Genomic DNA, 24,686 nt, shown 5'->3' with positions numbered 1-24,686 from the left:
GTATAATAAATAAGTAAGCATGTGGTCCGTATCCAACATATATTTAATTCCCCTTCAGATACTTAGCATTCCAGAAGTCCCATCAGCGTTTTTTACTTAAAACAACTAAAACCTACTTAATGGAGTTTTCTAAGAGTGCATCCAATTTACTAATAGCTAATGTGGTTAGTAAATGGATACTTAGCTTCACAAAATTAATTCATTTCATAATAAACTCTCTCCACAATCTAGGGCATAGTCTTTTTTTATGAGTAATGTTCATTTTAACTTTTCTGAAACCTTTCAAACACTTAGGGCTTGGATTAAATTTAGGTCTAAGGGGAGGGATAATGATCCCCTCTGGCCCAGGAGAAGGCACAGAGGTTCTGAGCTCCTTTATTCAGGGTGCAAAGAGGGGGAAGGAATGGGCATCTGAAGCAGACACTGAACCGGAGAACTGGTAGATAAATTTTCAAGAAAAGGAGGCCGAGACAGGAGGACCGCAGTTTGAGGACAGCATCAGCTACTACTTACCGAGGCGCTTTGCAACTCAGTGAGTCCCTGTTTCAAAAATAAAGAATAAAAAATAGGGAAGGGGTTTAGCTTAGAGTAGAATGTCCCTGGGTGGTGCCATCCTCAATACTCTTTGGCATAATTATTTCAAACTTAGAAATTTTGTGGGTATTTTTGCAGGTCTGGGGATGCAACCCAGGGGCATTCGACCTTCAAGCTACACCCTCTGACAATTTTTTATTCTTTATTTTGAAACAGGTTCTCACTAAGTTACAGAAGGCCTCACTAAGTAGCTGAGGCTGTCCGCGATCCTCAGGTCTCAGCCTCCCAAATGCTGGGATTGCCAGCGCCACCATGCCCAGCTGGAAATATTTTTAAAAAGTATTTTAAAGTTACCTGGTCTTACAACTTAAAATTATATGTTTTTTTTTTTTAAGGAGGTCTTGGAGGTTATAGAAGCAAGCAATATAAATCACTTATACTAATAATTTGTTGTTATTATTATATGAATTAGGAAATTATAAAGTCTCCTAGAGCTTAAATTAAATCAAGAATTTTAAATGGATATATTACCAGGATTATGGGAAAAATTCAAATACTAAGCAGGCTGTGAGTAATCTGACCTGGACAATTTAAACATTCTCAGGTGCATTTTTCCAATACCACCAACTGACCACAGAAAAATTGCATTTTTCTGCTACCCTATACTAAATACTTAATTGTTGTGTGACATTGAGTTTTGGGATAGATTTGTTTTATGGAAATAACTGTATACCTATAGAAAAAAAAAACAATCGCAGATGCCTGGAAGGCCATATATGCTTAAGTATATTACCAAAAAAATGCAGCTTAGACTTTGTTAATCGGGTTATTTCATGAACTATATAAGTAAAAACTAATAAACAGAATTTGGGGTTTTTTTTTTAATATTTTTAAAGTAAGCCTAAACGTTAGCATTTGAAAGTTCCATCTGTATTTCTCTGGAGCATGTCTCTTAAATTATTTTAGGAGAGAAGACTACCAAAGTCAGTTTTCATTTACCTTGCAAAGTTCACTTCCTTCTACTCTAAAATAGTTAGTGCATAAATCACATCAATTTTCATTTGAATGTATTATTTTGATCCTTGAAGCTGGAGCTTTTGACGCCTCCCTCCTCCCAACAATGACGTCAGGGGTTATTCTGAGCAAGCAGCACACCTTTGACCACTTTAGAGATCGTGGCCTCTCAGTGCCCTCTTGTCAATGGAGTGTCATCCCGCCCAATTATTACATTGACCTTTAAAAAGTACATTCTTGGATTAACTCCTGCATCCTGAATGGTCCATTCTGTTGGCAACCAGTTTCCATGAATAATCATGAAATTTATAGTGGCAGGCATACTCAAAATGGATAACTAGCTGGAAAAGGATCCAGGTAGGTCATAAATTAGGCAAAAAGAAGGAGATATTCTTCACTAAATTTAACATTAGACATATTTGACTTACTTAGTAGGAAAGTATGGGTTTTCAAGGCATGGAGGAGAAAATAAGTTGCATTATAATATAGGGAAATAATTGTAACTAATCAGATAAGTCAAACCTAGTAAATTTCAGCAAGACCTCATACCAGACTCCTGGTAGAAGTAAAAGTTGTTGATGTCACCATTTCCTTCAAAAGAAAAATTTGGCACAGGATGGTTGAAATGGAGAGAAAGCATGAATTTAAAAGAAAATTAGATCAATTTTATTTATTTATTTATTTATTCATTCATTCATTCATTGCGGGTCTGGGGATGAAACCCAGGAGCATTTGACCTCCGAGCTACAGCCCCTGCCCTATTTTTTATTCTTTATTTTGAAACCAGGTCTCACTGAGTTGTACAGGGCCTCACTAAGTAGCTGAGGCTGTCCACCCTCTGGTCTCAGCCTCCCAAATGCTGGGATTACAAGAGTGTGCCACCACGCCCAGCTGTAGATCAATTTTATAGTAACCATTTTAATAAAATACTGAGGTATAATTTGCATAAGGATCGTGGAATCACCATTATAAAGCCTTTTAGATTATATACTGATATCACTTTTAAGAAAAGTTAAGGCAAGATGGCACAATTCTAGTATGAGCTCTCTTGCATTAATTATCCTGCTGCTGCCCTCAATGTCTGGTTATTATTTAACTAGTAAAGCTGAGTAATCTGTGGCATAGACTGGAACATGTTTTTCATCTACTCAATAAGTAGAATAGTACCACGTGCCAGGCATTGTTCTGAACTCTAGAAAGCTGATGAATAAAATAAATTCTGTGCTTTTCATGGCTTGTGCATTCTAAAGAGGTCAAGCAAAATAATAGAAGAAGAAAAGAAGAAGAAGGAGAAGAAGAAGAAGAAGGAGAAGGAGAAGGAGGAGAAGGAGGAGAAGGGGAAGAGGAGGAGGAGGAGAAGGAGGAGGAGAAGAAGAAGGAGGAGGAGGAAGAGGAGGAGGAGGAGGAGGAGGAGGAAGAGAAGAAGAAGAAGAAGAAGAAGAAGAAGAAGAAGAAGAAGAAGAAGAAGAAGAAGAAGAAGAAGAAGAAGAAGAAGAATCAGCATCTCAGTTGGTTTATTATTATTTTTAGATATGGTGATAGTAGTAGTATTTCCAGCCATCCCAATGTAGCACACGCAATGTATTTTAGGACAGTGTGATGGGAGAGTGGTCAAAAGTGGCCTCGTCTCTGTTGATGCTCTAATAGAAGACGAAGCCCATAAGGCCAGGGATCTCTGATCTTGGTCTGAATTGTTAGGCCAAATGTCACAAACATTTAGAGCAGACCCCAACACAGAAGAGGCACACAGTAAGTATTGGTCAAAAACAGGAGGTCAAAGAGAATTAGAGGTAAAGACAAGATGTGAGATGGCTTATGTCTCAACAGAATCACTGCTTTGTGGGGCATCATTCCAGGGTGTGGCAGGTGCAGTAGAAGCTAACCTAGCCGTGAGGAAGAAATTAGAGAGGTAATGGGTGAAACCAGGGAATGAGAGTCACAAAGGAAGGGAGGGGAGACAGCGAGGAATATGTCATAAATAAAATGCGTATTTTGAGCTGGGTGTCGTGGCAAATGCTTGTAATCCCAGTACTGGGAGGCAGAGACAGGAGGAATGCAGATTTGAGGCCACCCTTAGCTGCTTAGTGAGGCCCTCTATAACTTAGTGAGACCTGATTCAAAATAAAGAATAAAAAATAGGACTCAGAGGCAGAATGCCCCTGGGTTCCATCCCCAGGACAGGACTGCCAAAAAATTTAAATTTTGTAATAAGATTATAATGAAGCGAGAAGCTACAGAATACAAGTGGCATTTGACCATTCTACCAGTGAGAGGTTACTAGCACATGGGTACCATGGGCACAACTTTAAATAATAATAATAATAATAATAATAATAATAATAATAATAATAGTATTTCACAGATATCGTGTCCACAGATAGAGAATTATTTCATACTGTAGATTAATAATTTTAAGTTAAAATATTAAAAAACTTAAAAATGTGTACCTTTGTCTTTTCTACAAATAATAGAGAGAGAGACTTGAAAATATATCTTCAAAGAATGCATGGCTAGTATGTTAATTTTCGGTGTTTTTTAAGTGCACATGAAATTCATTTTTCAGTGCATGAATTCTATTGTTAAAATAACCATTTATGTGTGTCTCTTTTAAAGAACATCGAAAGTGTTTAGGCTGATGACATGGATTAAGCCCAGTGTCCCTGGCTCTCTGGAGGAGGTATTCTATGTATCTGGCCATCAGAAATTGCACCAGTTACCTGCAAATCTTCAGGAATAGCTTGTCAGCAACAGACGATAACGCAAAGGTGCACCAGAATCATTTTTAAATTAATAGAAGAGATTCCTTAGGGCCTAACCCCGGAGCTAATTTCCTCCTATATTACAAAAAAATACTGTAAAAAGGTTGTTGATGTCAAGCTTTGACATGAAGTAACAAAGTAGAGGTATAGGATGGGTTATTACAGGTAGTTTTGGTGACAATAGCAAAAGAAGACAGGTATGGTGGGTGAAGGGGAAATTAATTTTTATATACACATATGTAAAACTTTATAAACTTAAAAGTTATTGAAATTGACTTTTATATGTGTAGGTAAAACTTTATAAACTCAGAAGTTCTAGCACCCTAACTTGTGTGTGTGTGTGTGTGTGTGTGTGTGTGTGTGTGTGTGTGTGGTACTAGGGATGGAACTCACAGGCATTCTACCTCTAAGCTACACTCCCAGCCCTATGTTTTACTACTTATTTTGAAACAGGGTCTCACTGAGTTGCAAAGGGCCTCACTAAGTAGCTGAGCGGGTGTCCTCCTGTCTCAGCCTCCCAAATGCTGGGATTACAAGTGTGCACCACCACGCCCGGCCTCCAACTTTCTTTTCCCTCATCTTTGGGATGTCAAAAACTATTGCTGCGTCAAGATGTGAATCCAGCTTTAAAAATGATGTGATTGTGCCCAGTTTAACTGATTTTGAAAGGCATTGGAGTGTCTAGTACATTCCAGAAAGATTTTAAGAAATGATTCAGGTTTAAATGATTTTGTAACTGGGGGAGGGCTTTAAACTTTGATTCGATTAAAAAAAAAAAAGGATGCTATTCCTTAAAGATGCCACCTAATTCATTTTTTTAGGTTGGGGACTTCAGAGTTAAAAATGCATATCCTAACAAAAGATGAAACTCTTCGACTGCTCATTTAAAAAAGAAAAAAAAATCTGTCTGTTCTTATTACTTCTTACACGCAAAGAATAATAATAAAAAGAAATAAAAGTATCAGTCCCAAGAGAATGGAGCGTGATAGACCGTGGAGACTGCAGATGAAACCACAGGAATGCGGGCTGTGGGAAAGACTACGGGGTCGGCGGCCTCGCTACGTTAGGCTCTGCCGAGCCTCGGCTGCACTCCAGCTTCACACTCTGTCATTAGAACGAACACTTCTACTTTTGGTCTCCAGTGGCCGTGATCTGTCTGGCAAAGTCCTCTTTCCAGTTGCGCTGTGATCCCTTCATAGGACCGGAGACATCACCCTCTGTTCATCTTAAAACTAACAAAAGAATGACTGTCTTCCATCAACTACTGTCATTTCTTCAAGGAATATCTTTCGGCCACTCCAAGACATTTCAGTAAAAAATAAAAACATACTAATAATGGATTTTTTTTTTAACTAGGAAATGATAGATAATGATTTCTTAGTTAAGGTTGACGGGATCCCAGGGAGACTGGCAAGAGTTTTCAGCCGGCTCTTGAGCCTACTGCTGTTAAATAACAAAGTGTGTGTGTGTGTGTGTGTGTGTGTGTGTGTGTGTGTGTGTGTGTGTGTCTTCCCAGAAAAAAATCCAGTGCATCCATTCTATTTTTAAAATGTCTGCAGCCGGGCGTGGTGGCGCACATAATCCCCGCGCTTGGGAGGCTGAGACAGGAAGATCCTCTGCTGGCTTAAGAGACCCTGTTTCCAAATAAAAAAATATAAAATATGTCTGAGAGTGTAGTCCAGAGGTAGAAGGTTCCATCCCCAGTACCACACACACAAAAAATGTCTGCGACACCCCCTTTCAAAACTTTTCTTAAGATTAAAACATAAAACACTATTGTCAATTCTAATACAAGTATAAGAAAGCATTCATCAAGCATCCCATGCATTTGCAGGACAGTAGAGTTCACAAATTTCTGCACATCTCTCTGCAACCCCTATTCCAGTGAAAGATTACCCCGATGGCTCAGAATTCAACATCAGTTTGGTACAATCGATAAATACAGGCATTGTTAACAGACTTGCTGGATTCAGATCCTGACTCAGCCACTAAATAGACGAACTTATGAAATGTGGCTTCTACATAAAAGAGAAAACGCACCGTGCTTGTCTTTCTGAGTCTAGCTGATTTCACTTAGCTGGCTCTCCAGTTCCGCACATGCTCCTGCAAATATTACCATTTTGTTCAATCTTTATCAATATTTAGTGTGAATGTAGTGCCTGCCTCCTAGGGGTGGAATAATGATTGAGAAAATTGTTCATGTAAAGAGTTTAACATTTCTATAGCCCGGTTTGAACTGTGTTATATCAGTGTTACCTTTGACAAGCTTGAATAAATCTCTAATGAAACTCTGAATTTTCAATATCTATTTTTTATAATATAAAGCACCAGCTAACAATTTTTTCATTACAGTAAAAATGATCATGTTATTAACTCAACATTCTCAAATGCTTTTTATTGGTGTATATTAATTATACATCATAATGAGTTTCATTGCTATCTATTCATATATACATAATAATGTAATTTTTTTTTTGGTGGTACTGGGGTTCCTGGAAGCCCTTCTACCTCCGGGCTACACTCCCACGGGCTACACTCCCAGACCTATTTTTTTTTTACCTTTTTATGTAGAAACAGGGTCTCTTAAGCCAGCGAGATTCTCCTGTCTCCACCTCCCAAGTGCGGGGATTACAAGCGTGCACCACCACGCCCGGCATAATAATGTAATTTGATTAAATTTCATTTCCCAACAATTCTTTCTCCTCTTCCTCCCCCTACCAAACCTTTCTCTGTCTCAGTGGTCTCCCTTCTACTTTTATTATTCTCTCTCTCTCTCTCTCTCTCTCTCTCTCTCTCTCTCTCTCTCTTCTCTCTCTCTCTCTCTCCCCCCCTCTCTCTTTCTATTTTTCTCTCTAGCTTCTACATATGTCTGGCTTATTTCACTTAACACGATACGCTCCAATTTTATGCATTCTCCTGCAAATAATGGTAATTTTATTCATTTTTATCAACATGCAAAACCTTATGACACTTTATATCTAAATTCAAATTGATTCTTTTGTTGAGAATTTTATCGGTGAGCATTTCACATTGTGGTGTTTTCGCTGTTGTTGCTTATGGGTTTGTTTTTAACCCCGGAAGGGAGAGAATATATTTAAGCTGTTGATCGATGCATAATAAACCCATTTGAACATTATGCCAGTTCTGGGGCTGCAGTATGATATTGGAAAGGCATTTGAGTAAACATTAAAAAAAATGGACTGGAATTACAGACCAAGAAACAAGAGATGCAAGTCAAATTGTGCGGGCCTTTTCTCTGTTTTTAGACAGATAAGAACCCTGGCTCCTTACCAAGTCTGACACTGTTGCTCTTTTCCCTTCAGCTCTTGTGGTGAGATTTTTGACCAAACGATTCATCTGGGAATACGACCCCACCCTCGGTAGGTCACATTTTCTTTCTTCCAACTCTCCAATCAATGTTTATGACTTCCTCAAAAAAAAAAAAAAGGATAAAATCTTTGATGCAACATTTTTAAGCACCTTCAGCTGTTTTGAAAGTGCAAATAGTTACCCATCGGTCAAGAAAGCCCTCCAAGAGGCTAGCTGTGTGCTCCGTCTTAGGGATCCCGCAGGATTTTTTTGTGTGTGTGTGTGGTACTGGGGATAGAACCCAGGGGCCTTCTACCTCTGGGCTACACTCCCAGACCTATTTTATATTTTATTTGGAAACAGAGTCTCACTGCATTACTGAGAGCCTAAGTAGCTGAGGCTGGTTTCGAACCTGTGTGATCCTTCTGTCCCAGCCTCCCAAGTACTGGGATTACAAGGGTGTGCTACCACACCTGGCTCCGGCAGGATTTTAAAGTAGAAATGAGGAAATTAAGTCAAAGCTGAGAGAGAAAGGAAGCAGGTACAATATGATGTCCTCCAGTCAGAACCTGCAGCGTTACTCTGATAGAAACAAGGACAAAATGCACAAGGCACATTTGGCCTGAGGTCCAGTGGTACGCTGAAGGGAATTTAACAGTCAGGTAAAACAGAACCTGATCTGGAGAAAGTTTAAGAACAAACTATGTCGATCTCTCCTCTTGCTCTTGTCTCCTATGAATCGGACTAAAGATTGTTTTTTAAAAACAAGAGCTGGGGCCTGGAGTGGTGGTGAATGATTGTAATCCCAGTACTTGGGAGGCTGAGACAGGAAGACCACAGGTTTACAGCCAGCCTCCACAACTGAGGTCCTCCGTAACTTAGTGAGATTCTGTTTCAAAATAAAAATAAATAAATAAACAGGGCTGGGGGTATAGCTCAGAGACAGAATGCCCCTGGGTTCCATCCCTAGTTGTCGTTGGCCTCGTCCTCGTCCTTGTTGTCCTAGTAGTAGAGGAGGAGGAGGAGGAGGAAGAGGAGGAGGCAGAGGAGGAGAAGAGAAGGGAAGGAGAAGGAGAAGGAAGAGGAAGAGGAGGAGGAGGAGAAGAGAAGGAGGAGAAGGAAGGGAAGGAGAAGGAGAGGAAGAGGAGGAGGAGGAGAGGAGGAGGAGAAGGAAGGGAAGGAGAAGGAGAGGAAGAGGAGGAGGAGGAGAGGAGGAGGAGAAGTTGGGTTCAGTGGAGCACTCAAGTACTGTAATCCCAGTACTTGGGAAGCTGAGACAGGAGGACCACAGCTTGGGGCCAGCCTCAGCAACTTAGCAAGGCCCTCTTTCAAAATAAAATAAGGCGTGGGCTGTATCTCAGAGGTAGAATGCCTCCGGGTTCAAATACACACACACCAGCAGGATGTACTGTCTGTGGCTCTTGACGACAGTATGCGTTATGCATAATATTTATGCATAATGTGGGGGCGGACTCTCCCTGGGCACTTTCGTTGGCTTTTTTTTATTGTTGTTGTTACCAATTCAAGGTTACGTATGTTCGATTTTAAAAAGACATTTCTTTCTTCCATGTGCCTTTCTTAGTTTTTCTGCTCATCCATTTGACAAGTGTTTGTGAACTGCCTCCTGCGTGTGGGGAGTATTGTTCAGGTGCTGAGGGTAAATTGGTTGCAGGAAGAGGAAACCTCTGCTTTGTTCAGCTTAAGGTCTAGTAAAGAAAGGAGGCAGGGAGCAAATTAGTTTATGTCAGAAGGCTGTGCAAGCCAGCTGCGCAGGCAACAGCATAGAGATTGGGTCTGCAGCTTATTTCTTTAATATCTGACTTTTAAATCTATCTAGAATCCGTGTTAATGAGAGGTACAAGGTAAACACGGAACATTTCTTTTCCAAATGGCTGATCAGTTTTCCTCCTATCATTAATTAAATAGCTCCTACCTTTCCACATTACTTCCAATGCTGTCTTCATATAGTAATCATGTAGTGTAGGCTACAGTTTAGATTTACTTTGCACGCTAGTAGTGCACTCTTTTATAACTGGGTGCTGTATCTAACACATTCATAGTAGGGAGTCATTTTATTACCCTATTTTGCAAAATTATCTTGTCTTTTCTCTCCTATGTGTTTCTCCATGGGAGTTAAAAACTATCAAAACATGATATGATCTTGATTGGATTTGCACTAAAACTATAAATTACTTTGAGAAGATTCATATTTTTATGCTATTCAATCTTTTTTATGCTGGGGATTTGAAGCAGGGGCATTCTAACTCTGAGATACACCCTTCGCCTTATTTTGTTTTTCTTGTTTGTTTGTTTGTTTGTTTGTTTGTTTTTGAAACAGGGTCTGGCTAAGTTGCTGAGCACCTCACCTAATTACTGAAGCCAGTCTCCAACATGGGACTCTCTGGTCTCAGCCTCCCAAATACTGGGATTACAGGTGTGCCCCACTTGCCCGGCTCTAGTCAATATTTTAAACTAAGAGACTAGAATGTGTTTATATGTATTAATTGTTATTCCCCAGTTTTGCTTTTAAATATTTTGTTCATCAAAAATTTTTCGTGCAGCTGGGCATGGTGGTGCACGCTTGTAATCCCCGCACTTGGGAAGCAGAAACAGGAGGATCGTGCAGGTTTGAAGCTAGCTGTGCTGGCTTAAAAGACCCTGTTTCCAAAAATAAAAAAGTATAAAATAGGTCTGGTAGTGTAGCCCGGAGGTAGAAGGGCTTCCAAGAGCCCCAGTACCACACACTCAAAAAAAATTTCGTGCACACTTGTCATCCCAGCATTTGGGAGGCTGAGACAGGAGGGTCACAGTTTACAGAAAGCCTCAGCTACTACTTAGGCCCTTTGCAACTCAGTGAGATCCTGTTTCAAAATAAATAATAAAATATAGGGCTGGAGATATAGCTTGGAGGTAGAATGCTCCTGGGTTTCATTCCCAGTACCACACACACACAAAAAAAAATTATACTTTTTTTACATATAGCCACACTTTGTTAAACAGACATTATTTTCTATTGTTTCTCCCACCTAAGTAAATACCTATTTCCTTCTTATATCTTTATTTTTACATAAGCTTACTGAGATTATTTGAGAATCTTAATGCTTTATGGGACTTCCATAGGAAAATACTAATTTTATTTGTTGTTATATCTCAGAGAATAATGAAGCTTACAATAAATTATTTTAAAATTTTTGACCTCTCTCTGGGTGTGTCCCAGGGACTCTCAGAATTTTTATGAGGCTTAGGTGAACCGTTCTCCCTTATGTCCTGTTCATTTCAATAAACAACTGCTGCTAATAGCGATCAGGCTGCATGAGTTACCTGCAGTGTTTCATGAGAGGCAGCAGGCCTCCCTGAGAGCCCTCACACTGTGCTGCTCAGGGTGGACCCTGCTGCTAAGCAACCAGAGCTCTCCTCTGCCAGGAGTTACAGGTACATGACTCACCCTCAGTGATGGAGGCTGGATTTGTGTGGGTGTGTGCACATGTGCACTAGAAGTCACTGATGTTCTATCACAGAGGACACCCCTCTTCAAGGGAAATTCACATTTGCTAGGCTTGACCTCACATTTCTATGGCAAAGACAGGATCCCTTGTTGAATTTCATAGCAACATGAAGAGCCAGAGACAATCACCAATAGTGGTAGCTACATTACAGAGCAAAGTGACGGAGTTGTAACAGAAGCAAAAACACTTCAATTCTGAATTCACTGCCTTCCTCAGATATTAAAAGTCTTTTAATTTTTTAAAAGACTTTAGTTATTAAATTATTTTAAATATTAGAGACAGAATTTTTGCTCCATGGGAAGCTGGAGAGAATGAACGCTGTTCTCCATATCAAAAAAATTGGAGCATTTGTTGCTCTGAAATAATTCTATAAGGAAATTGTTCTATAATGACAAGTGATCCCCAAACTGCTAGATTCCCGGCCCAGTGTTTTTCTTTTTTGTTATTGTTGTTGGTGTTGTTATTGTTGTTGTTGTTGTTGTTGGTGGTGGTGGTGGTGGTGATGGTGGTGGTGGTGGTGGTGGTGGTGGTGGTGGTGGTGGTGGTGGAGTTGGTGTTTGTTTTGTTTTTCCTTGCTTCAATTTTTATGGAGACGATCTGTGAAAAGAATTCAAGTTAGAGAGGTAAGCAAGGGGTAAGGGGTAAAGGGGACTAAATCTACACTTACTTATACATGCATTACATAAAACTTGCTTTTTTTATATGCAAGGGTTTTGAAGGATATAATCTACAGAAAAAGTTGATTCCTTTACACCGAGTGATTCTAGGTCCCTGGAATTTTCCCCCTTTTACTGTAGACCAGTGAAATCTTCATCAGAGGCCAGCTCTGGTCTTTCAACAGTGTTTGCAAACCAGCACTCAAACTCCTAAGATTTGGAACATGCACCATCTAACCAAAGAACACCCCCTGGTGGTGGTGGTGGTGCTTGTGTTTGTGTTTTGGTTGCTGTAAAACAACCCACACAGGTGTGTGTGTGTGTGTGTGTGTGTGTGTGTGTGTGTGTGTGTGAGAGAGAGAGAGAGAGAGAGAGAGAGAGAGAGAGAGAGAGAGAGAGAGATTTGGAGAGGAGCGAGACATACCACTCCTATACTAGTACCTAAGAGACACCTTTCATTGCCATTGAATTCTAATGGGTACTTGCTGTCTCTCCTTAATAAAAGGTCAGAGAGAAAGAAGGGTGGGAGATAGAAGTCAGATAAGACCCTCTGGTGCTTTGATTCTGTGCATGGTTCTTCTTGCCTGCCTGACAGCTCCTTCTGCTTGGAGAAGAAGAAATCTTTCTCATACACAGAGAAAGACACACGCAGAAAATTTTTCTTAGCTGGATACCAAAGCAGAAGTGTTCAGCCAACTCTTAGAACTATTTAATATCAGCCCTGTGGGGAGATAGTCATTTGACAAACAAGAAAACAGGTCCAAAGAAGTAAATTCTTATCCAAGATTACATGGCTAGTTTGTGGTCAGACCAGCAATAGACCTCAAGTCAGCACAATTCCCACTCTAGCATAAACTGAAATTTCTAACTTGTTGTTACTGTGCTAATTGAGCGTCCAAACTACTATGTGAAAATTTTCACAAAACCTAAATTAGTACAAGGGTTGATCACATCCAATCTCCCTTTGAGCATCAACTCCTCAGAATATACAAAGTATACTTCTGTTTATAAAATTATTACTGAATGTGAGTTTTAAGTCATGCATTCCTCATATATAATGAAAATCAAACAATTTTTTGTGGCACTGCAGATTAAATCCAGGGGCATTCTGCTTCTGAGCTATAATCCCAGACCAATTCTATTTTTTATTTTGAAACAGGGTCTGGCTAAGTTGCTAGGGGTCTCACTAAGTTGGTGAGGCTAGCCTTAAACCTGTGATACTCTTGTCTCCGCCTCCCAAGACTGGGATTGCAGGTGTGCACCACCACGCCCAACTTTAAATATAATTTTAATATGCCTGATTCTGTTTTGAAACTATATTTGTTCTACATTTGCAACATTCTGGCTCATTTGAAAGTACCTCCTAAACAATTATCCCCCCACTATTCAAAAAAAGGAACTCAGATAATTATTTTTGTTATTATAAAGAACGGGAAAAGGAAGCCCAGCATCCAGATACAAACACGTTTTCTTTTGTGTCTTAAATAACATAATTTATAATAAAAATTACTTAATGTACTTTGACAGAATTATCTCAGAAAAACCAGAACACACTGTAACGTATTTTGCCTTTGTGGGTAATACTTCCACTGTTTGACATGTAAAGGAAATAGTCCTCCCACTGTAACGTATTTTGCCTTTGTGGGTAATACTTCCACTGTTTGACATGTAAAGGAAACAGTCCCCCAATGAGAGACACTTACGGCAAACATGCTCAAAGTGGCGTGAAACCATCTCGTATTCATCTCAGATGAAATCACCACTCGCCCCTGCTGCTCTGCCTGCGGCAGACTTTCCCTCATTTCCTGCATTTCATTCATTTCATTTCGGTTAACAGACAGCCAAAGACTCTCAGCACTTCATACCATTTTCATTCTGTTCTCTTTCCCCCCTACTGTGGACTTCTGTGGTTGAAACACATATCCTATTTGCCATGGAAGCAACAGAGAAAAATGTCCCTGTCTCTCAGACAACTTTGGTGCAAAAAGATGGAACAGAGCCCGGAATTCTGTTTTCCAGACTCCAGGGCTGATACCAGTCTTTTTTTAAAAGGGAAGTCAGCACAAAGGACACTAGAAAGAAAGCCGTGGAATGAGGAACCACAGGGCGCAGATATGTAGCAATATCGCCTGGCTTCTCCTCCATACGCTGGGGCACTGAAGACGAGGAAAAGAAATAAAATTGCAAGAACACTTAAAAGACAAGCAGCCACTGCCAGTGGTTCTGTAGAGCATTGAATCGTCCAAAATTAATATCTCTCATTTAATATAAAAGAGTAGGAGGAAGGAGTGTTCTAGAATCAAGACTCAGTATGCATACCATGTTGGATTGCAAGTTCTAGGGGAATGGCAAGAATGCAAAGTACACTTATTAAGACCTATCAGAGTCGTTGAGCATTTCCACTTTGGGGGAAATACTTGAGCACCAGTTACGACACAGAGCTCCTGATGGGTGAGTTTTGCTCTGCCATCAAGCTTCCTTTCTGAAGCCCTTGTTTTGGACAGGGCATTACATTTGCAGTCAAGTAATAAAATTGAATTGATAAAGGTTTAAACACCATTTGCATTCACGAAACAAACATTTATTATGATACACATATCCTACATTAATTTTGTCTGAACTTGATTGGATACTCTGTTATTTAGGGCTCTTAAAATTTATGCATAGATCTTTTATTTTATTTTACTGGAGCATTATAGTCATACATCTTAATAGGGTACAAGATGGTGGAGGCATACATACACACATCACTCATGCATCCGTTCCCCAATTCTCATCCCATTCCCTTAGCTCCCTCCTTCTCATGTTTGGCTTAGTGATTGACTTTGATATGTTTGTGAATGTACATCATGTACATTAGGGAATTTCCTTTTTCCCCTATCTCCTCCCCCTCAGTTAGGTCACCTTATTTGCTCATCTATGTTTTTTTCTTCTTTGTCTAGAGTTCCTCCTATAACCCTTTTTCTCCGTAGATTCCTCATATTAGAAAAAGCACCATAATCGGTGGGCTCTCGTTAGAATGTATTACTGCCAGGAGATCTTTGGGTGTAAAGATGCTACGTTCATGAACATTCATCCTTTTTCCCAGTCTGCACTGTCCTGTATGCACAAGGACAGAAATATTACTATCACACCTAATTTATCATTGTAAAGACTGAATTAAAACTTGTTGCCATTTACCTTTGTGCTTTCTGTATTTGCTCATTTCCTTAGAATCAACCTACCGACACCAAGCAACCATCGATGATGACGTTGTTTCCATGGAGATTCTAGATACTGCTGGTCAGGTGAGAAGCTATTCAGCTAAAATATTTTCTACATCAAATAAAAAAGAGATAGGCATAATTTGGACAAGACTAAGGTACTTTCCTTCAAATAACTTTTACATACCTAAAAACTTCTTTCTTCAACAATCTGTCCATTTGGGTTATTAACACATTTGTTAACAGCCCCTGCATGCAATCTTACATAAACTGTCCTGTGCTTCAAAGGGGTTTCAGAAATACTATAATACTCGCATATCATAGGTTAGAATTTCCCACCTACACTTTGTGGCACAGAAAGAACCACTAACTCTCTGTAGTCAAGCCTGTTTTGAAATGCTTGACCAATAAATTTTAGCAAGTGTCTTTACTAAAAGAATCTAAAGAGACTCTATTATGTTTATATGTAAGGTCAGTTTTTAAGAAAAACATTTAGTATATGTTGTGTTATAAACTCCTATGAGCACACAGAAATTTGTCTGTTTCAGAATACTTTATTTTGGGACCCTGTCCTCTAATAATTGCTTTGAGATGAGTCAGATCAAAGGTTATATAGATAGGCTTAGTTCCCCAATACAGAAATGACCACCAGGATGACAGATAGTAACCTGGAGTTTTCCATATTGCTTTATCTATGACCTATGACCCCAAGAAGTCTTGAGTTAAAATGCTTAATCCAAGAAATGTTCTTGAAAGTAGCTATATACTTTCGCTCCTTGTCCCACCTGTGCATGCCATCTGAACATCTGGAGACCATGCTTTCTCCGGCCATATGCCCTACCTTCCTATGAATAAGGGCCACCGGCCTGGAGAATCTCTTCACATGAGTTTCCCTCAGTATTAGTACTACATGACATATTTGGGGCTACTGAGCTTGGGAAAAGAAAAGCCAAAGCCTCCTGGGTTAAAGTAAATTATCAATGCAGAGGACTTACAAGACACATCTGGAAACATGACAAAAATAAAAGCATCCAAGGGAAAAAAGAAAGTTAGACTCTATACAGTTTGTGACATATTTTCTGTCCCTAGAGGCTAATTGTCTATATTCATCCTTTCTTTCTTTCTTTTTTTTTTTTTTTTTTTTTTTTTATTTTTTTTTATTTTTTTTGGTGGTACAGGGGTTCCTGGAAGCCCTTCTTCCTCCGGGCTACACTCCCAGACCTATTTTATATTTTTGAAACAGGGTCTCTTACGCCAGCACAGCTGGCTTCGAACCTGCGCGATCCTCCTGTCTCCGCCTCCCAAGCGCGGGGATTACAAGCGTGCGCCACCACGCCCGGCCTCATCCTTTCTTTCTTTCTTTCTTTCTTTCTTTCTTTCTTTCTTTCTTTCTTTCTTTCTTTCTTTCTTTCTTTCTTTCTTTCTTTCTTTTTGCAGTATTGGAGATGGAACCCAGGGGCATTCTATCTCTGAGTGACACCCCCAGCCCTATTTATTTTTTTATTCTTTATTTTGAAACAGGGTTTCACTGAGTTGTAAAGGTCCTCACTAAGTAGCTAAGGCTGGCTTAGAATCTATGCGATCCTCCTGTTTCAGCCTCCCAAATTCTGGGATTACAAACATGCACCACCACACTTGGCTTTAATTGTCTATATTCTAAAGAAAAAGGAGATTAAAATACACATACAAACAAAGAAACCAAAAGGGTAGGGGGAATCTTTCTAAACTTGGGCTCTAATTTTAATACTTAAAGAGAAAACTTCTTTTCTCTTATCAATTTAATAATTCCTTAAGATGATAAAAAGACTCAAAGGTGATGTGCTCAACCAAGACTTTAACTTACTTATAGTTTGTGTGATTATAGATTTGATAATAAAGCAAGAAAAGTTAAAAGCAGAAATGTAAGGAAATGTTAGAAATTTTTAGTCATCTGAAATGTCTTGATATAAGTAAGGCTCCCATGTCATACCACTTGAGAAAGTAAGCTTTTACGGGTGGAAACAAATATATATATATATCGGGTACAAAGGAAAGTGAATAAAGGATTATTTCCAGGATTAGCAAAGTCTATAGGTTATGATTACCATCAGGTCTCCCAACCTCTGTTCTTCTTTACCAACAGGAAGACACCATCCAGAGAGAGGGGCACATGCGGTGGGGAGAGGGTTTCGTGCTGGTCTATGATATCACTGACCGGGGAAGTTTTGAGGAAGTGCTGCCACTAAAGAACGTTCTAGATGAGATCAAAAAGCCCAAAAACGTGACTCTCATCTTGGTCGGAAACAAAGCCGACTTGGACCACTCCAGACAAGTGAGTACAGAGGAAGGGGAGAAGCTGGCCACAGAACTGGCCTGTGCCTTTTATGAGTGTTCTGCCTGCACTGGAGAAGGGAACATCACGGAGATCTTCTACGAGTTGTGCCGAGAGGTGCGGCGCCGGAGGATGGTTCAAGGCAAGACCAGAAGGCGTAGCTCCACCACGCACGTGAAGCAGGCTATCAACAAGATGCTCACCAAAATCAGTAGCTAGGCAGCTCTGGGCTTGCGGAGGTCCCACTGAGGTGGGTTGGATCATTGGAAACACGCTCTTGCCCTTCTTTTTCCTTTCCAGAAATTTCACAGAACATTTCACTTCGTGTTTCTTGACTCTGGGAAATGTCTGGGCTTCTCGTTGTTATCAGCCTCTTGTACGTTGGGAAGTTGTAGACTGTCTTGTGCAGTTTCAGGGCCGACAGTTTCTCCCTTGTCTGCTCAGGATCTTCCTTGATGTAGTCTAAAGATGCAACCACCAGAGATTCGGAAATGGCTGGGTTCGCCTTGAGCTATGTTTTAGGCAAATCCACCTTGCTTCAATCAGTCAAAGTCTTTTAAGAGTCATTTTTAAATTCCATTTCTCATCAAAGACACAAATGACCATCATGGATGTCTACCATAGCAGAAAATATAGAAAACCACATCAGAAGAGTAGTTATCAGAGCAGAGATTGGAACTCTGATTCCTATTAAATGAGTATTTTAAGAATTAAATTATGGAGTTTTTCCTTAACTTTTTATTTTGTTCTTAAGTTGAAACAATTTCCCACTAAGGTTTTTAACCTTAATAGAGAATTCATTTCAATTTGAGTTGGTTTTCTCAGTTATCTCTCTATACGTACCCTCTAATTCTTCTTTGACTCAAACAAGTTTTCTTTTATAAACAATAAAGGCAACAGGAGCCACAATACAAATCCTGTGAGGGCTTTTTTCTGTGCACCTAAAGTGATGTAAAACATTAGAAATCTTTTCAGCAAACACTGACTTTATTGCATGCGGGTAGAGGAGTTAGAACTAGAGACTTCTGACTCATTTATTCCTGTTTATCATATTAGCAGAGACAACAGTCCAAACAGCCAGAATGGAGCTGACCTCCCCTTCTTTGGGAGGCCAGGGCTGTGTTCCAGGCACAGCCAGAAAAAAATAGCCTCTGTTTCATTAAGTTGGCTACAAGAGTTATTTTAACATTTTGGGTAAATTAATTTACTTAGAAGAATTCAGAAAAGAATGGGAGATTTAAGTTTATTATACCTGAACAAATGTGTACAAAATGGGGATTCTTATATTGTGAAAGTATCGTCTATAATTTACAATATGTTATCATTCTTTTCTTCCTCTTATGCCCCTATATATCAAGATCTGGGCACTTTATTTTAGAAGAAAATATATAAATATATATCTTTTACATATGTATGTATTTGTAAATGCATAGATATATGTATAAAATTTGTATGTGTTGGAGGCTTTAGTTCACCAATGTATTTGGACAACTTGGTGTAACTGACTATTTTATGTGACTATAATAAAAAGCATAATTTTCAAAGTCGAGCAGTCTTTCTCATAATACAGTGAAATGAATTGAAAAAAATAACTGGACCTTATTTTAAAAAGAGTTCCTGATGATGATAGTAATAACTACTACTTTCAAGAGTGCTTAGCTGTTATTATAGGTATGGAACATATTATCTCACCAAACCATCACAATAACCCTACGAGAGAGCAGTAAAATGACCATTATTATAGAGTTAAAGATAGTGAACCAGAAGATAAGAGTCACACTTTACAGCCTAGACTATTTTCTACTATATAATGTGTTACCTTTTGCCATAGAGATGAAGACATGAATTCAGATTATTTAATGGTGATGCTTCCTTCATTCTTTTATTCATTTGTTTATTACAAATATATATGTAAAAAAAATATATATATACATACATTCATATGTGTAGAAGTCAGATACATGACTTGCGACAAGCTAGTTTATTTGATGGTGTCAGACTCGAACATTAAAGAATGTATGAGAACATTTCAAGAAAGAAAGATGGTGAAAATATTCTAGGCAAAGTAAGTGGCATGGAGCCCAAATATGGAAACATGAAAGGTGATGGTAATGGTAACGTAAAGAAATTTAGAGGTTACTATCATTTTTAGGAGAAAAATATTTTTAATTTTTTTAAATTTTTTTATTGGTGCATTCTATTCATACATCATATTGGGGTTAAAAACTTGTGTGTACATACATGTACACATCACTGATTTAACCCCTGCTCAATTCCCACCCTATTCCCTCCCCATCTCTCCCTCCCTTGCTTGGCTTATTGGTTGACTTCATATGTTTAAGTAAATTGAGTGTTTTAGAGATTTTCCTTCCTCCCCCCTCCTTTCTCCTCCTTTAGGTTGTCTTGTCTGCTCCTCTATAGGATTTCCTTTTTCATCTAGAGTTCCTCCTCTGACCTATTTCTCCTTAGCTTTCACATGAAAAATTTTAATATCAAAAAAGAAGAAGGAAGGAAGGAAGGAAGGAAGGAAGGAAGGAAGGAAAAAGAGAAAGAGGAGAAAATGAATAAAGAAATACAGGAATAGGAAGTTAGAAGTGTTGAAAATTCATATTCTTGCAAGAAGCTACCACTACTGGACCACATTTAGTAAATTTAGCTGTGACTCACTTTAGCAATGTCCAACATAGACAATAGAGAGAAATGAAAGCAGGAAAAATTATTGTTGAAGTTTGTCACCTTCTAGATTTAGTCTCCTCCGTTCCCTTACAGCTATGCTTGGAAACGGAATTCAGCCGATTCCTATTAAAAGCAAGCTCTGTGGGAGACTATCAGACATTGTTGTGTCATCCTTGAGACAAAAGCTGAGAAAGTTAAATAATACACTATGGTACCAGCAGCCATCACTGCCCTAGACATACGAATACAAATCTAGACCTGGTAAAAATTCTAGAGTATAAGTTTCAACTGGTTATTATAGAAGGGCTCGAGATTAAACAAATATAGTTTTAGATAAAGGCAATAAATTAATACTACTAGTCATTTAGAAGCTGAGCCTTATTTTGATTAATACCAATGATTAAAGATTTACTCAGTAGTCATATTTGGGGGGAAATATGTATAGAACTGGGTCCAGTTAGAATTCTCATCAGCCACACTGAAAAGACCTTGTAATAAATAATACATAGGCCCTTACACAAAACCTTAGAAAGACATTCTGCTACTACATGAGATATCAGAAGACATTCTACTAGTTGTGAATCTAAATTATTCTAGACCAGGATGCTGAGTATTTACTCTAACAAAGCTTTAAAATATCTGAAATTTGATTTTGAGCTAGAAAAAAAAATCACCCAAATCATTATACAAGAGCATAAAAAAGAAATTTGGATTAAAAATGATGATGGCTGGCATCCAGTCAAAAGCTACTATACACCTACTGAAATAGCAAAATATGTCCTATAAGTTGGATAAAAATCAGTAAATAGAAACAGACCCAAATACAAAGGATATTGCCATTAACAAAGATGGAAATTAAAGCAGCTTTTATGAATATATTCCATATGTTCAAGAAGGTAAAGAAAGACACAAATGAAAGGAGAATAGAAATGAAAGATATAAATAAGGCCTGAATGTAACTTCTATCTGAAATGTTAATGCACTAAGTATCAGCTTGATAGCAAAGCAATAGGGACTATTCAATTGAAACAAAGAAAGAAAAATCCTAAAAAAGACAAAATTGAAAATCGTACCCATAATCCCCAGCATGAAACCACATAGTCTTAACATGTATTATACACAAGAAAGAGAGAGAGAGAGAGAGAGAGAGAGAGAGAGAGAGAGAGAGAGAGAGATAGAGATATCAGAGGAAAAAAATTGAAAGATAATTACTAAAACAATTTGGAATTACTAAAATTCCAAATTTATAAGCTGTCAGACCCAACAAATTCAAAATACCTCAAAGAGTAAAAAAAAAGCAAAGAAACAGTGATACATACAAATCAAGTTACTGAAAGAATGGTGACAGAGAGGGGAAACTTTTAAAGTAGCCAAGGGAAAAAATATGTATTCTATGCAGTGGAACAAAATGGTGATGAATAACTTCTCTCCAACATCTCTGCAAGCCAGAAGGCTTAGGAATGCCATATGTAAATTACTGAAAGGGAAAAAAAGTCAACTTGAAACACTCTTATAAGTAAAAATATCTCTCAATAATAAAGGTAAAATAAAAGCTATCTCATATGACAACGCATGTTGTGAATCAGTAAGAGGGTTTAGCGACATATTGTTGCCCCAATATGGTTGACCCTGGTGGTACATCTTGCAAGGCTACACATTGGGGAATAACAATATCATCTTATTTACAAAGAATCTCTGCTATGATTTACCACCAGCAGATTTGGACTGCCAGAAAGGTTAAAACCTATTTTTAGGCAGAAGAAAACTGAACCAGGTGAAAATGTAGATCTACACAAAGAATGCATAGCACTTGAAATATATGAAAGCTATACAAACTTCATATGTTTATATCTGATAGCTCTGTATATGTATATCTGATAGCTCTGTGGGAGACTATCAGATATTGTTGTGTCATCCTTGAGACAAAAGCTGAGAAAGTTAAATAATACACTATGATACCAGCAGCCGTCACTGCCCTAGACATACGAATACAAATCTAGACCTGGTAAAAATTCTAGAGTATAAGTTTCAACTGGTTATTATAGAAGGGCTCGAGATTAAAAACTGTACCCTACCAGAGCTGGGATGCCCAGTGGTATCTGCTAGGTGGAGAGGCAGAGAGTTCTCTCCGTAGTGAGCTTGCTAGGAGGCTGTTTGGATGGGCAAGCCTTCCTAGAACCTGTTTAATACAAATGTTCCACATCTACTAGTTGGTATCATTAAGACTTTTCAAGTCTCAATCAAGTATCAATATTTTATTTTATTATTATTATTTGGGGAAGAGAATCGGGGATAAAACCCAGGAACAATCTACCACTGAGCTATACTCCCAGTCCTATTTTAGTTCTTATTTGGAAATAGGGTCTTGCTAGGTTGCAAAGTGACTTATTAAGTTGCTGAGGCTGGCCTTGAACCTGCAATCTTCCTGTTCAGCCCCTCAAGTACTTACAAGCAGGTCTCACTATGCCTGGCCAATATTTTGTTTTAAAATAAGAGTTTTATTTAAATTTATTTTTATTTAAATTTTCTTTGCTGTTGTCCCATCCAGGCCAATAGAGAACCATAACAGATGAGTGTCCCATTTTATCCCCTTCTGAACCAAAGAAAAATATATAAAATACGTTTTATTTGTACTTGGGAAACTAGTAGGGGAAGTGCTTTTTCTGTGTGTGGTACTGGAGGTGGAACCCAGGGGCCTTCTACCTCCAGGCTACACTCCCAGACCTATTTTATATATTTTATTTGGACACAGGGTCTCACTAAGTTGCTGAGAGCCTCACTAAGTAGCTGAGGCTGGCTTCGAACCTGTGCGATCCTCCTGTCTCAGCCTCCCAAGCGCGGGGATTACAAGCCTGCACCACCACTCCCGGCTGAGGAGGTGCTTTTTAAATTTTGGCTGTTGATATATGCATGTGTCTATCTACTTTATATGTGTTTTAAATGAAAAGAAAAGAAGTTGGTTTATTCAATGAAGAAATGTTTTGAAGACTAAAAACCTCACTTTTGCCTAGGGAAATTTTTGGTAAGAGCTTCTTGATGTTTCTTTAAATCTGTGTGATACTGTCAATATTGTCATAAAACTCTTGTTCCATCATTCTCTCCATCTTCTCTGAGTTTGGGAAAGTGAAGGGCTTATTCCAAAAAGCAAACTAGCTCACTGAAACAACCAAAGGATGCTGAGTGCATCTGTTCCCTGCGCTTCGGAGTCAATCTCTGCGCCAGGATAGTGTCCAAGTGACAATTTATGCTCCTGACATTTGCTGGTAAATTGGCTTTTTGGAATGCCAAATGCAATTTTCCTGGAAAACAAAGTCGTAAATCATACCCAAGCTCCCCCAAGAAAGCCCACAGCAGCAGCCTTGTGAACCCATACACACAGCACTTTTCTTTGGAGAATACATTAAACATAGAGTCTCAAAAAGAGAAGAAATTTCAGCATCTCTTTACCTACCTTTCTATATTTCCCACATATTCCAGTATCCCTTCCCTGAACCCTGGACTATTTACCTTCTTTGGGGAGTAGGTACAATTAGGCATTTTTAAAAGAGAATGGTTGATGAAGCAAACACATCTAATGAGTGATATTTCAAACAGCGTAAAAAAATGAAAGTTCTATTTCATGTAGATTCGGAGAAGGATTTTGTAGAAAAGAAATATGTACGCAAAGGAATCACACCTAATCCCTAGGATGTGTTCCTGTATATTATCTATAAAAATACAACAGACAAAAAGAACTTAGTAATTGTCTGGTTTGTCAGCATTTCACAAAGTGACTTTATTGCAGAATCCGTAGGTATCATTGAAAGGGGGCATAAGGAAGTGGAGGAGAGAATTCTTTCTCAAATAAATTTGGAAAGCATCGGGTTAACTCAAGTAAAGCAGTTTTCATTCCAGCATGCCTCTTTTGAGTTTTCACTATACTCATGAATGTTGTGAATCAGTAAGAGGGTCTAGCAGCGTATTATTACCTGAACATGGCTGACCCCGTGGCGGTGCATCTTGCAGGACCACACACCGGGGAATAATACCATCATCTTTTATTTGCCAAGAATCCCTGCCGTGATCTGAATATAGTTTGATTCTATCTTGCAGAAGCTCATGTGCTGGAGGCTTGCTCCCTAGTGCAGCAATGCAGAGAGGGAGCGGAGAGGGAGCGGGGCCTCTGAAAGGTGGGGTCTCCTGGAAGGTCATCAGGTCACTGACGGAGCACCCCCCAGAGGAAATTAATGAGGTACTCAGGGGATCTTGTTTAGTCCTGCCTGCAAGAGTGAGGGGGGGGGAGAGAAGAGAGAGAGAGAGAGAGAGAGAGAGAGAGAGAGAGAGAGAGAGAGAGAGAGAAGAAGAAGAAGAAGAAGAAGAAGAAGAAGAAGAAGAAGAAGAAGAAGAAGAAGAAGAAGAAGAAGAAGAAGAAAGAGGAGGAAGAGGAGGAGGAGGAAGATGAAGAACAACAACAACAATAACAACAAGGAGAAGGAGAACAAGAAGGGAGGAGGAGGAGGAGGAGGAGAAAGAGAGAGAGGTTGTCTGGCCCCATAAATCTCTCTCACTTCCTCTCTTGCGTACACTCCCACCATGATGCCATCTGCCATGTTGAGGTGTGACCAGAGCCCTCAACAGAGGCTGAACAGGTTGGACCACGCAAAGTTTTGAACTTTCAACTTCCAAAACTTTGAGCTAAATAAATCTTTTTCTTATAAGATACCCAGAATCAGGCATTT

The 24,686-nt window shown here is 39.0% G+C and overlaps 1 protein-coding gene across 2 annotated transcripts in view; it reads left to right on the top strand.

Annotated features, from left to right (window-relative positions):
- The window catches only part of RERG (RAS like estrogen regulated growth inhibitor), a gene marked incomplete at both ends in the record, with an annotated part of 87,985 nt that extends 70,474 nt beyond the window's left edge, over positions 1-17,511 (top strand). Inside the window, 3 exons of one of the 2 annotated variants that reach the window (XM_080706700.1) lie at positions 7,631-7,687; positions 14,992-15,065; positions 17,104-17,511. In XM_080706700.1, the coding sequence (XP_080562826.1) occupies positions 7,631-7,687; positions 14,992-15,065; positions 17,104-17,511 (539 nt within the window). The remainder of the gene's footprint in view (positions 1-7,630; positions 7,688-14,991; positions 15,066-17,103) is intronic. The other variant, XM_080706701.1, reaches the window with a different exon arrangement.
- Between the last annotated feature and the right edge of the window lie 7,175 nt (positions 17,512-24,686).

The sequence above is a fragment of the Muscardinus avellanarius genome (genome assembly GCF_963383645.1).
Source record: "Muscardinus avellanarius genome assembly, chromosome: 11".
In the NCBI taxonomy this organism is placed as follows: Eukaryota; Metazoa; Chordata; class Mammalia; order Rodentia; family Gliridae; genus Muscardinus; species Muscardinus avellanarius.
The sequence above is the reverse complement of the archived record's forward strand: the minus strand, read 5'-3'. Positions and strand labels throughout refer to the sequence as shown.